Source organism: Equus przewalskii, chromosome 16, assembly GCF_037783145.1.
Source record: "Equus przewalskii isolate Varuska chromosome 16, EquPr2, whole genome shotgun sequence".
NCBI lineage: Eukaryota > Metazoa > Chordata > Mammalia > Perissodactyla > Equidae > Equus > Equus przewalskii.
In genome coordinates, this window is record NC_091846.1 from 13,556,388 (window position 1) to 13,571,013 (window position 14,626).

Genomic DNA, 14,626 nt, shown 5'->3' on the forward strand with positions numbered 1-14,626 from the left:
AAATCAAAAGCAGGAATCTTTGGAGAATGGCCATAGTGATAGAGAACAAAACGTTAACCACAGCTTTGCCTTTTACATATGGTAGAAATGGAAAAAGAATGCCAATAGTTAAGCCTTCCAAAGTGTAATCCCAATATGCTATATTAAAGAAATTACTATTTACAAAATAGTGCTATTTACAAAATAAAATAAATAATAGTATTTCTATTTATAAGTACTTAAATATGGGTCAGAAAGAAGAAATTCATAATGAATATTCATAGATCGCAAACCAATCTGTTGTCAGATATAAAAACAGAACTCAAAGTCTGAGTCTCTAATCTCTTCTGGGTTACTATATTTAATGTACTTATGAAAATGTGTCAATCCCTCTCACATATTTGATACAGAATTCCTTAAATGCAAAAAAAAAAAAAAAAATAGAGCTCTTCCTAAATAACAAAATGAGTACACCTTGAGAGTTTGAAACACCTTTATTTAGTATGTTAAATACATATTTACCAAACCACGAAGAACTTTACTTTCTTATTTTGCCCAGCATTCATTTGGAGCAGAGATTTGTTAAATAATTCTCCATCCCAATAGTTTCAGTAGTCTCCAATGTGCTTTAAGCAATAGTAAGAAATTAATTTGGATTACGTATTTTAATGGAAGATCTGACTGAAGGGGGCTTTTTCTAGAATTCTTTTTCCAGATCTATGGCTTTGAAGCTTCCTTGACATTATACATATTGGCCCAGTGCATACATAATAAATAAGCTTATATATAAATAAATATTTCATATTACTTGCATGCATATACAATATATATATATAATATATACATACATATGACATGAAAGTTTTACAAAACATTACTTACTCTTTCTATATGAAATATTCTTTGCTATTTTCATGACTTGTCAAATTCTATTTCCTCTTTTAAAAATGCTGAACACAACCCACAAAATCAATTTCACCAGCTACTAAAGAGCTGCAACCTACAGTTTGAAAAACACTGCTTCAGACCAATTAAACATTGTACTTTACTTCAGGTTTCTTCAATTAATTTGATACACATAGAGACAGACTGTCATTGATGAAGGGACAGCCAACTCCAATATATGACTTGCATTGGTCTGCCAACCTAGAAATGTTCTCCTCAGTAACCCATGCAGCCTTTCTTGATCAATTAGTATGGTTGATGTCACCGTAAATCTTACAGGCATTTCCTTTATCTGCAGAAAGTATCTATTTTCAAATAGAGAAAAGAATCCACACTGAAAAACAAACTCAAGCGCATAGTAAATCTAAGAGAAAGTGATTAATGGAATTGGTTGTCAGCATAGTCCAGCTCCCTTCCATCAAGAAGTGTGAATAGGCCCTCAAATTCATCTTCATTAATATGTTACCACTTAGTGTAGTGTTTTAGAGATACATTTGCTAGTAATAATTAATCAGAAGAGTCTCTACTAATAGTGGCAGAAGGGAGAATGAATGGGTAGATTTGCCCTGCACAGAAAAAGATTTCCAACAATGGCACCATAGCATAATGCCTTAAGGATATAAGAACAAAGGCCTTTATGAAATCTGGATAGCGTGATAGATTTTTAAAAATACAATCCCCTTCGGTAAAACAAGTTTTAGTTTCACTATACCAATAATGTTCATTATTCCACAATACCTATTCCTCTGGCTCACATATCCCTAAACCTTCCCTATCTTGTAGTATTCTGGGTTTACCCTTCAGAGTGCTCATCCTGACTATAATTAATCATTCTATCACTGTTTGCTTTATGCCTGCTATCCTGCTTAGACTAGCTAAATCACTATGTAATCCACGATGCCTAGCCCAGGGGGTATGACACCAACAGTTGAATAAATGAGTGGACAAAAGTGAATGGCTATATTAGAATGTAGATTATTACATTTTTTCTGCTTGTAAATAAAGGTAGAGACTAACAGCACCACCAGCACACTTTCTGAGCATTTACTGAAAAGCATGCTCCCTTTCCTCCTATTCACCCAAGCCAAGAACACTTCAGTTATGTTCAACTTTCCCCTGTTGTATCCCATTCAGTTAATGTTTATTGGGTTCCTGCAACGGGCCAGCAACTACAATATCTCTCTAATCCATCTGTTTCTCTCCATTCTTTGTGCCACAGCCTCACCATTTCTCTCTTAGATTATTGCTGTAGACTCTTAAATTTTCCCTACATCCTGCCTCCAATAGTGCCCCCGCTTCTATTCTATACATGGCTGCCCAAGTAATCTTCCTGAAACATATGCTATTCCCCTGCTCAAAATCCTCAAAGTCAAACTTCTAAGTCTTACATACAAGGCCCCACCTTTTTTCCAAGGTTCACCCCACTTGACATCAATTCTATACCCCACTTGTATGGCAAAACCCTTACACTTTGCTGAATGCCCTATACTGTTTCATCATTTCATAACTTGGAACATTCTGTTCCTTCTTCTTGAAATATCCTTCACACTTCCTTCACCTGAGATACGTCTATCCATTCTTAAAGATCCGATGCAAATGATACCTTTTCTACGAAAACTTTCCTGGTGCAATAACTCTTCTTGGCCATTTTGCCTTCTAGGCCATTGTTCCTTTTTTGTGCTATTTCAGTTTGTATTACAAGTCTATAACAGAATCCATTAAATTTTACTGTTATTGTTTATTTACATGCTTATTGTTGCCCCCTCCTCAAGACTTGCAAAGACCTTTGGGATGAACATTAGTGAGCAAGAATGAAGAGTTGGGCATAAATCCCTATTTCTGTTTACAGTACCTATCACAGATGTTGTCTGTCAGCTTCCATAGTTTCTGGAAACATAATTCAATTTAGCTAGTTTCTGTAGAAAAGGAATTACTACAAGGTGCAGCTAACAAAATTTCTAGGAGAGGCAGGTTGCATAGCTTGGATGTTACTCAACCAAAAACTCTCAGTCAGCAGAACACTCAGACCCTGTAAGGGACTGTTCTAGCTGAAACCTCACTCCTACTGCCTCAGGCCAATGATATGACCAATAGTTCCTTTATCAAAGCTTCCCTCGAAGAACCAAACATTGCACCATCATACTTGCCGGAAGATTCTATCTCCCCACATACTTATAGCAACCACTCATTATTCACTCCTTCCTTCCAAGTCTACCCTACAAAAGAGTTATACTCTGCACAACTCCAGAGGGTGCCATCATATCATGCAGAGCCTATAAGTGATATACTGAAGCATTTTTCAGACAGGTTATATATGCTTGAGGAAACACAGCTCACGTGCAGAATCCTAGCTGCAAAGGAGTCTGGGAAATGCAGTTTCAACCTTCCTGCCTCAATAGTTCAGGAAACCATGATAAATAGGGGCTGGAGTGGGTGCTAAGTGAGCCACTTTTCAGTTCCTGTCACATAAATGCCTACTAAATGATGAGGAGAGAATGAAGAGATAGAAGGATAAAGTACAAAGGTCGTGATTACCATCTCAACTCCTCCATATTCTCCTGTTTAAGTAATTTAAACTTAGCTTTTTTTTTTATTTTTTTAAATTTTTTTTAAAGATTTTATTTTTTCCTTTTTCTCCCCAAAGCCCCCCATACATAGTTGTATATTCTTCGTTGTGGGTCCTTCTAGTTGTGGCATGTGGGATGCTGCCTCAGCGTGGTCTGATGAGCAGTGCCATGTCCGCGCCCAGGATTCGAACCAACGAAACACTGGGCTGCCTGCAGCGGAGCGCGCCAACTTAACCACTCGGCCACAGGGCCAGCCCCAAACTTAACTTTTAATTAACAAACTATGCCATTGTTCCTCAATAATATTATTTATATTCTTTGTTTCAGGCAATTGTTTTCTTTGCTCTGTCTTTAGTACATCATCTGCTTCTAAATTTTTCTAAAGCTCATACTATTACCTGTTTCCTCCAGTTTAGTTTGTGACTTGAAATATATTGCATTCCTTTTTATTTGTATAGGAACATGAACCCTCTGATTATAATACATATTGACTCCAATTGACAAACATTAACAACAACAAAAGAATTTTTCAAATATGAAACCATAATTCTAAGTTATTTCTATCAGAACAGATAAACTGAACACAATTTTGATTTCTCCTTCTGTGCTTGGTATCTTCACAGGCAATTAATGACAACAATTAAGCTATCTATTTTAGGTATAGTAGGTATAGAACTCTTTTGTAAAAATCCGTAAGGACAAATAAATTCATTTCTTACCTGTGTTTTAGTTTTTGTCTCCCAAAGATCAAGCTCCAAATTAGCCATCTTCTAGTACATTTCCAACTCATGGCTTTAATGTACCCAGACTTCATTTCTAAAGACAAAATTATTCTTAGTAGTAGGACTTACTCTGTCCCCACAGCCACTGACCTACTAAGTGATACAGGAGAGCTATGGAAGATATAGTACCTTGTTTAAGGACAGCAAATGAACGGTAGGAAGTGTTAGAGGTTGGGAGGATAAACTCTGTTAGGTTAGAGCCAAGTGAAGATTTTATTACAACAATAATAATGTGAACTCATTTCTATACAATGCCTTATAATTTTTTAAAAAAGTGTTTCTCCTATTAAATGATGTTCACCACATTTCTGGGAAGCAATCTAGTATCATCTCCATTTTGAAGATGAGGAAACTGAGTTCAAAGCAATAAAACAGAAAGTAAATAATGAGCACCCACTATATGCCAGGTACTGTGATAGGTGCTGTAGTTGCCAGTCTAGTGGTAGAGATAGTGTAATTCAAGTGTGATAAGTACCATGACAGGAAAGGATGGAATTGAATAGAGGCACTAAGGGAGAAAAGATGCCCCAAAACTGCTCTTGGCCGAGACTTCCAGAGAAAGTGAGAGTAACATCTAAATCATGGTTCCCAACCAGTGGCAATTTTTCCCCCACGTCCCACCTTTGGGACACTTCCCAATGTCTCAAGATATTTCTGATTGTCACAATTGTCGGGGGGGGGGGGCGGGTAGGGAGGCTGTGGGCTAATGGCCTTTAGTGGGTAGCAGCCAGGGATGCTGTCAAATCACTTTCGAAATCTCACTCATAGGACAGCCCTCCACAGCAAAGAGTTATTCAGTCCAAAAGGCCACCAGTGCTGCAGCTAAGAGAAACCCTGATCTAAGCTGAGAGCCAACATATAACTAGGAGTTGGCTAGATGGAGGAATAAGGGGAGGTTGTGGCAAGGGTAGAGGAATGACAGAAGACAGTGTTCCAGGGAGGGAGACCCACTTATGTGAAGAACCTCCACACTGATTGATTCACCATTTATTTTGGTCATAAAATACACGTAACAGAAAACTTACCATTTTAACCACTTGTAAGTGTACGATTCAGTGGCATTAAGTTAACTTTAACATTGTTGTACAACAAGCACCACCATCCATCTCCAGAAGTTTTTCATCTTCTCCAGCTACAACTCTATATCCATTAAATAACAACTCCTGTTCCTCCTTCCCCCAGCCTCTGGCAATCACCATTCTACTTTCCGTTTCTATGAATTTGACTCCTCTAGGAACCTCGTGTATGTTCCACTTATAAGTGGAATCATGCAGTATTTGTTCTTTTGTGTCTGGCTTATTTCACTTAGCGTGAAGTCCTCAAGATTCATCCATGTTGTAGCACGTTGGATTTCCCTTCCTTTTAAGGGCTGAATAATATTCCATTGTATATATATACCACAGTTTGTTTATCCATTCATCCATTGATGGACACTTGGGTTGCTTTCACCTTTTGACTATTGTGAATAATGCTGCTATGAACATGGTATTTAAGTATCTATTCGAGTCCCTGCATTCAATTCTTTTGGGTATATACCCAGAACTCATTCACCAATTATTTCTACGTACCAATTAATTTTCTGGCATTGTTCTAGTGCTTGGTATATGATAAGAACAATACCCAAGATCCCTCCTGTCATGAAACTTACTGTCTGGTGAAGGAAAACAAGTACATGAACAAGATCTTTTCAGAGGGTGTTCTAAAGAAAATACAGGAGGTGATGTGGAGTTGAATATGACTGGAACTTAGAGTGCTGGGAAGGGGGTGGTAAGCAGGAGAGGTAGTGGAAGCCTTATAATGCAGGTAATCCAGATAAGGACTCTATGTTTCATTTTATGGGCAGTGAAAAGTTCAGAGAAGTTAAATGAATTGCCCAAGGTCACACAGCTAATACAATCTATAGGACAGGCTACAACTCATTATTACTGAGTATCCTAACTATTCAGAATTTCTTCAAGAGCTGCAAAGTTGGATAAGCGTACATATTTATCAGACACAGCAACCTGCACCCTACCTCTCACACATCTGATCTTTCCCATCTGCTTTCATGAATCTCTCCAGAATCAACTCTGTGAATGGTAAGAGGACATTTTAATGTTCTGCGTACCCACATCCATTCTATACACAGCTTTGTTGCTGGTATTCCTCTTTGCTTATTGAAAGAGGTTTCCTACAAGTACAAGATAAAATAGTATTTATTCTAAAAAGAAATGTCATACTTTTCCAAAATGGAGCTTTAAAATAAACAATTTCTATTCCATTGAAAAAGAAAATCACATATGACCTGAGTAAGTAATATTTGACGAAATAGTGAAGTGTTTTGTCAAACAATAGGAACACTGTTTCTTCTAACCCTTGCTTTCATTCAAGGTCACGTACAGCTTACATAAATATTACATGAAACCTGTTTTGCAAGGAATCACTGTCTATGATGATTTATAGAGACAGAAGTCCATTGGCAGAGTCTACCTTTTCAAATATTACAAGCTTTTATTTTCTAGCAAGAGGAAGAAAATGAGCCTTTCTCGTTAATCAAACAGAGATATTCTTTCATGTAGGATTAAGACCTTAATGCAGTTAATGTGTGCAGTTAAGATTTATCAAAAGTTCTTTATGAAAGAATGTGTCAGGTGACAAGATGTGCTGCAATCCAATTCATAACTCCAGACCTCATTGGTTGGGTGAGTAAGAATAAGTTATGACCCAAATCTTATACCAGGAAAAACATATAAGATTTTTTCTTATTCTTATCTAATCTTTTGCTGTAATGTGAGCTATTGTAGAATTAAGCAGTGAGTAGATATTCTTAGCCTTAATAGTGTTTTATAAAAAGAGACCAATTTTGCTGAAAATATTTGCTCCATCAACAAATAGTTGCTGAACAACTATTATGTGTAAAGCACTTTAATAGGTGCTATTAAAATTGTTATATGTCATTGTGAAGCAAAGCCTTTTCCTACATATATTAGCTGATTGGTCTGGTATAATAAAAAATCCCCTGTGTGAGAAGACTTAACGTGCCTTAGACAAGTTTTACATTATTATTAAAAATCAGTAATTACTGCCAGGGTACCTCTTATTTTTATCATTTAGAATTGACCTCAGATACAGTACCTCATAAACACATTACTTAATGTAACACTACAAGAAGTAAAAGGACTTTCCGTTGTGTTGCTTTTCACAGAATCTCCTTCTACCTCTCTTTTATCTCCTCAACCTCCTTTTTGCTTATTCAATGCACCACAACACATTTTTATTAAGTGTCAGGCACTGTGCTTGACATTGAGGATAGAAAGGTGAATAAGAAAGAGAAAGCTGCTGTTTTGCAAAGTCGACAATCTGGTTGGGGAGACAAATAACTTGAAGTTTACAGGCACTATGATAAGGAAAGTAGAGGTTACCCATGGGGCACATGGGAGCATCAAAACCAGCACAGGGGGAGAGATGGAAAGGGGAAAGGACAAGGAAAATATCCCAGAGGAAGACACATTTAGCTCACCCCTTAAGGACTTCTCCAAGTCTTATCATTAGCAGAGGAAGAACCCAGATTTTGAACCTAGGTTTTGAACCCAGTTCTATGTGAATCCTTTAAATCTATACTGCTAGGAACTCCATTCTCCTCAACTAGTTCATTCATGAGTTGGTTTCTTCCTTAAATCCATTACTTGATGAACCTGATGGCACCCCAGGGATTGTGCCTCCCAAACTGTAAAGTTATCTCCACCACTCTCAGTTTTTTGTTGCTTTGGTTTTAGAAGTAAATTTCAATTTCTATGAGACTGGAGCACTCTCCTGAACCCCAACTGGTTTGTCCCTGACCCTGATCCTCTGCTTAGCTCTTGCCAAATTCTCCGACTCTCATTCCTCCCCTTCCCAGGGATCAAATGGTCCAATGCCAGGTAACCTCCATTACGGGATAGGTCCAGAAAACTGATCCGATTAGACCCCCGGAAAACAAACACTATTTCATGAGAAAGGTAACCACATCCCCATAAACCTTGTGATACAGCAGGTTGTCCCCTCACTTGGGGCGGGTTGTGTATCAGTACGTATTCTTTGGTTGCAAGCAATACAAATGATTGTGAGCTTCTTTAATGGAAGAAAAAAACCACATTGGAAAATAAATAAATAAAAACACATTGAAATGGACTCCCTTGAACACATTCTCCAGTACTTCAATTCTAGGGAGAAGGCATCAGGTTGGCTAAGCTTAGGCCATGTGCCCACCCATTGGCCAGAGGAAGACAGGTACCACTACTGTCCAGATGCAACAGAAGAGCAGAGATTCTCCAAAGCACCACTGGGATGTTATTATCACAAGCAGGGAGAATCGACCCTGAGCTGAAAAAATTAAAATGTCCACTATAGGAGTCAGTTTTGCTGTTAGGTGAGTTCTCAGAGTCCCAGTCTTGGGGGTTCCTAGTCTATACCCTTCTCTGTCCTTGCTAGTATAAACTTTCAGCATGCCTTCTAACTGGTTCCACCTGGGTTTTAAAACTCTCAACATATGAACTCCAGGAGTCTCTGAAGATACAAATTTCAAATGAGAATGAAGTATAAATCTTGGAAGAGAAACTACCTTTCTCCAGAATGGTAAATTTTTTAGAATTTGCCCTGTAAATCACAATGAGAACCCACTAATAAATCCTCTTCTTACATAAAAAAATTCTGTATGTTCTTATCATTTAGAGCAGTGCCTTGAAGAGAAAAGTCGTGCCTTATGCCTATTTCAGCACTCAATAGTTAATCAAAATACTAACTAATAATCCCTTTTCCCATTGAGCTAAGAATTTTCTTTTGAGGTATAACTGACAGTCAGCATTACGTTAGTTTCAGGTGTGCAACATCACATTTTGATATTTGTACATATTGTGAAATGATCACCACAATAAGTCTGGTTAACATCTGTCACTACACATAGTTACAGAATTTTTTTCTCATTATGAGAACTTTTGAGATCTATTCTCTTAGCAACCCTTAAATATGCAATACAGTATTATTAACTGTAGTCACCGTGCTGTATATTATGCTAAGAATTTTTTGAGCTATTTTCCTGCTTGTATTTTTAAGATTCTTCCAAATAAATTGTCATGAGGGCAACACTTAAAATTATACATTTTCTATTGGGATCTCCCCATTAACCACCATGAGAGCATAGATATCTTGAGGTGTCAGCTCATTCTGTCTTCCTATGTATTTTCTGAAATAATGTTCACATAAATACAGAAAATACTAAAAGCCTTAATCCTGAGTGCCTAAATGTTGGTCCTGGTAACAGTCTTTGGAGAGAGTTTTTTCAAAACTTGAATATGGAAAGCTGATACTATTCACTATGACAAAGCTCACTGTGGGTGATCCAGAAGAAGAAGACTATGATGATATTAATAATTATATTAATAGTCAATATGTATTGAGCCCTTCCTGGGCACAGTCTCCGCCCTAAGCACTTTGCATGCATTATGTTTTCATACTGGTGGAAATGATCTAGGAGAGAGGGAGGATTACATGAGAGAGAAGCAGGAAAGAGAAGGGAAAATTACTGGAGCCAAGTCCCATTAGATGGAAAAGGATGGGAGGATGGAATCCAGAGCTCAAGTGGAGAAGTTGGCCTTCCACGGGAACAGGGACAGTCATTCATTATAGCATTGCTAAGAGACAGGTAGACTTGGTTTTGGAAAGATGAAGAATTTCCCTCATGGTAGCTTCTAGTTTCTCAGAGAAATGAGAAGAGAGAAGAGTGGGTAGTTGTTGGAGCTATGAGGAAAATGGCAGACAACAGATCTGTTCCTATTAACTTTAACAGAAATAGAAGACTCTGTAATCTGGAAAAGAGGGGGGAAACTGCAAATTCCATATGGAATAAATGCAAGATACCCCTGAGCTTGTGCAAAACCCTTAGGGGAAGACTGAGTTCTCACAAAGCAGACTGGGGCAGAACAAAGGGAAACAATCCTTTGTGAATATTTTGGCCTTACTTCTAAATTGCACCCCAATAGACAGACCTTGAGAGAAAGGGGCTCCATAATATTTTTTTCTTCAATTCTGCGTAATTCAAAAGCAGAGAAAGCAATACTACACACTTCTTAACATAGGGTGTACCTATCTTATTCACTGCTGCATCTTCAGTGGTAGGCAAAATGCCTGGAATTGAGGAAATGCTTGATAAATATTTTATGAACAAATTGATGAATAGACAGATGGAAGGATGAACAAGGAATTTATGAAATTTTATGTATAGTCCACATTCCTGGTTTTTCCTCATAAAATTCTGTGTTGTGCACATATGGTAGTGTCATACTTCGCTTTTGACCAAGCTCCTACTCAGAAGCCAAAGGAAATCTCAGAAGGATGTTTTGACTAGAACTAAAAATGAAATAAATATTATAGATTTATCTATAGATACTTACAGCCACCTACTGTGCCATAAGAAGTGCCCTCCTTTATCACTTGCTAACTTAGAATCAAAACTATTTTAACACTAAATTCTCCCAGGAGCCAAAAGTCTGCTGAGTGGTCACCCCAGGGCTTGTTCTACTCTCTTTGCTCCAAGAAGTTACCCCAGTCAAGGTATGAATTCGGGTCACATGACTTCTCATGTTGTTCTCTGTTTACCTGATTCAACATTTTCAACTAGGAGGTGTTCTCTTTTGGGTCTGAGGGTATCTGCTCTATCCCTTGGCTCAGTCAAAGGGGCCCAGATTCCCCTTTTAATTTATCAAAAATCCTATCTGTACAACTAGAAGCCACAGTTGTTGCTGTAAGATTTCAGATCAGGGATATCCTGTACTAATCCCTGAACCTCCTCTTTTCCGGATAATCTTTGCAGACACAGAAACTCATCCTCAGAGAAAGAGCTTGTGTCTTTGATATCCTCAGCACTCAGCATGGTGTCTGTTGAAGGAATGAACACATGATTGACTAATGAATAAATATTGAATTATTCTAACAGAGTGACCCACCCCTAGTCATTGGAATTCAACTGTGCTCCATGCTGTAGGAGAGGCAGCAACACCAAATCTTTATCTCAATGTCTGCACTACCTTCCAAACATAGAGGTAAGCATTCTTTCTCCCCCAAATTAACAATGCACTACAATTGTCCTTTAAGCCCAATTTACTCCCCCTGAGCAGAAAAAATCAAATCACTTAGGAATCTCAGTGTCTAGTATTGACTGATTGCTCCCAACTAAGATAGGATAAAATATATTCACTGTTTCTCCCATTACTCTACAATATATAGAAGGCAGCCGCTTTCAATTTTTGGGGGGCTTTTCCTTAGTAATAACTTTATGGTATCTCCTGTACACAATTCCTCTTTCCAACATTTTCTTCTATAGACTACATTAAGATTGAAATGCTTTTATCCAAAGTGCTTGAGGAAGTGGGTGGGTACAAGCCCTGGAAATTGTGTCAAGCATGACTTCTTTGTGATAATTACAGATTTCTTAAATATCAAAATCAAAACAAGCATTACCAAGCCTTAAATTGTAAAATAATTTAAATGATCTACTTTTCTATTTCTTTCCAACATGGGTTTAATTCAATATTCTTCCTATAGAAACAAAGTACACCAGATTACAAGTCAGTGAAGATAGATTCTGTTCTAATATTTAACTTGCCTTGATTTGGGGAAAAGCATAAAACTCATCTCTCAGATTTTCCATATTGAAAATAAGGCATTTTCTTCCTAGCTAATAAAGAATTGTGGTGATTGGTGAGATGATCATCATAAGCACTTGTGGATCTTAATAACATTATCAGTTTACTTAACAAGTAATAGCTTCTTGGCATCTTCTGCACACAATATCGCTTTCAAACATTTTCTTTTATAGAGACTACATTAAGGATGGAAAGCTTTTAACTAAGTGCACAGAGAAGAGAGGCAGCCTTTAAATCATTTACAGAAAGGAATTAATAACAAACATTTTTAAAACATCCATAATTAAAACAATTCATGCTCTAGGAAAAAAAAATAACATTGCATTACTCTCCTAGGAAGAGAGACAGTGAGACATTTCTGAGCCAATTTCTATGAGCCAGGCCTTCTCCTTGGCTCTTTTCATTTGAATTCTCACAACCACGCTTTAATGCAGTTTTATTAGCCCCACTTCATATAGAGTAGAGGCTAAGTCTTCAAAACACCTAGCATGGTATTTTAATACAATACAACTAAATATTTTTAATACTATTGTTTTCATACATAACACAGGTAAGATTTCTGGATCTCCTATAGTCAGAAATCCACCTTCTCTTTCTGAATTCCAATATTGTTGCCCAAAGGCAGGGGCCAGGGTAAGTTCACCTCAAGAAAGAAGAGGCTATAATAGAGCGAAAATCACTGATGGAAAGTAAGAGGAGACAAAGCCCAAGTGGAGTATGGAGAGGGGAAGAAAGAGACGGAGAGGGAGGAAAACATATATGTGTCAGGGGTTCCCCCTCAACTTTCCACTTGTGTCTCCCTCCCCCGACCACCAGCCTGAGTCAAGAACCCAGTGAGATCCTGAGGGGAATGCCTACAGCACAGAGATTATTTTCCTCGTGCTACATTTGTAGCTCTAGAAAAGAGGCTACATCTCCAGATGCCACCCCCATCCAACCTTCTGGAGGCAGCCCCAGGAGACAGCAGTGGTTGTGCACCAGAGGTAAGCCGAAAATTTGAGTTCTTGGCTTCCATGTCATGTGGAAAAGACTCAGAAGTCCCTGCATACCTCTAGGTTGTTGAGCAAAGAGTTTGAGAATCAGACAAGGAAACTTTCTAGAAGGAGTTACTATGCCAAGGACAAAGTGACATCACCAGAGAGGCCGATGAGGTCATGAAACTCAGATGGGGCCCTTCAACAGGGATGAGCCACTGAACCTGGGGAAGAGACCAGCAGTAGATGCCCCAGATGGAAGAAGTGGTCAGGGACACCAGGGATACCATCATTGCACAGGTGAGCAGGGATCCAGAGGTTAGCACGATGACCTACACACAGAGCCACCATAAAGACATTCTTCCAGAGGGAAGAAGTCTGAACATTTGTCTACAAGTTAGTTACAGCTTTTTCAATCATTTGTAGAAAGGAATTAGTAAGAAATGTTTTTAAAAATTCATAATTAAAATAACACATGTTCCACACACAGAGCCACCACTCTACACACACTGTTGTATTAAACCTAAAGATACTGAGAAATCATTCATGGCAGGTTTACAATTTTTTCTGCAACACAGTAGGGCTCATGATGATGATTAGATCTGTTTTAGTAAGTAAATTGTTTAGGAACCAAATTACATTTTCTTCACACATTGCAGTCATAGTGTGAGTAAATACGCAGGACAACTCCAAAATGATTGCAAAGACAGCCAACATTGAGGCCATGACTGTCCATAAAACAAAGAGACTACCTGGAGATTTTCCTTCTATCAGCCAAGACTGTTGGCCTCAGACAACTAAGTCAAAGTCAAAAATGAATATATCCTCACTGCTTTCCTGCAGCATGGTTTTGGGCTATAAAACATTCATTCTCAATTCTATGGTCTTAACTCTCTTAGAAATGAGACTTTACCACAGAGAATGTTTTCTCCAAGATCACCTCTAGACAGCCAACCCTTCATATGTGTGCCACCAAATTTGTCCGTTGTCTAAACTTTATCTAGTCAAAGTGCTCTATGTAAAATAAAATTTGAGTTAGAGGGATAGCAATTCAACAGATTGGACTTCAAAGATAAAAGGTGCTGTGAACAAAGAGATAATGGTTATCATCCAATCCAACTAAAGGAAGAGTGTGTGTTTAGTAGAATAGATGAGAATTTTGTTGGAAATATATACAGGACAGGAAATGGTTCTACTAAAATTGCATCATAGAACTGAAAGGCAAACAGGTCCAAAGAAAGAAAATTATAGATGTGTTTAAAAGTCCTGAGAGATGTTGCTCATTTATTTATTCAATAAACATTTACTGAGCCCCTCCAATCTTCTAGATACTTCCCTAGGCACTAGCAATGCAGCTCTATAGATATAGAAGGCAAGTTCCCTCAAGGAATTTATATTCTAGTTGAGGAGACAAAAAATAAATAACTAGATAAAATATAGGTCAAAGAGTGGTAAGTCCTGTGAAGGAAAATCAAAATGAAGCAAAGTAAGAGGAAATAGAGAAGGGGGCAGGAATTTTATAGAGAGTGGTCAAAGAAGTCCTCGCTGGTAAGTTAATATTTGAGACAAGATCTAAATTAAGTGAGGAAGAGATTCATGCAAAGATCCACAGGAAAAAGAACATTCCATGCAGAGGAAATAGTAAGTACAAAGGCTCTGAGGTAGTCACAACTTTGGTATGTTTGAAGAAAGCTAATGGGCCAGCATGACTTGAGTGGAAT

The 14,626-nt window shown here is 37.9% G+C and overlaps 1 protein-coding gene and 1 long non-coding RNA gene across 2 annotated transcripts in view; one reads left to right on the plus strand and one right to left on the minus strand.

Annotated features, from left to right (window-relative positions):
• LOC139076425 (uncharacterized) overlaps positions 1–14,626 on the minus strand; it is a 536,857-nt gene that overhangs the window by 424,429 nt on the left and 97,802 nt on the right. Inside the window, exon 2 of the mRNA XM_070578757.1 lies at positions 4,211–4,307. Within this exon, the coding sequence (XP_070434858.1) occupies positions 4,211–4,258 (48 nt within the window). The 5' untranslated portion in view covers positions 4,259–4,307. The remainder of the gene's footprint in view (positions 1–4,210; positions 4,308–14,626) is intronic.
• Positions 1–14,626, plus strand: part of LOC139076427 (uncharacterized) — a 30,879-nt gene that overhangs the window by 2,398 nt on the left and 13,855 nt on the right. Inside the window, exons 2-3 of the long non-coding RNA XR_011528030.1 lie at positions 11,223–11,328; positions 12,748–12,914. This is a non-coding gene — a long non-coding RNA (uncharacterized lncRNA). The remainder of the gene's footprint in view (positions 1–11,222; positions 11,329–12,747; positions 12,915–14,626) is intronic.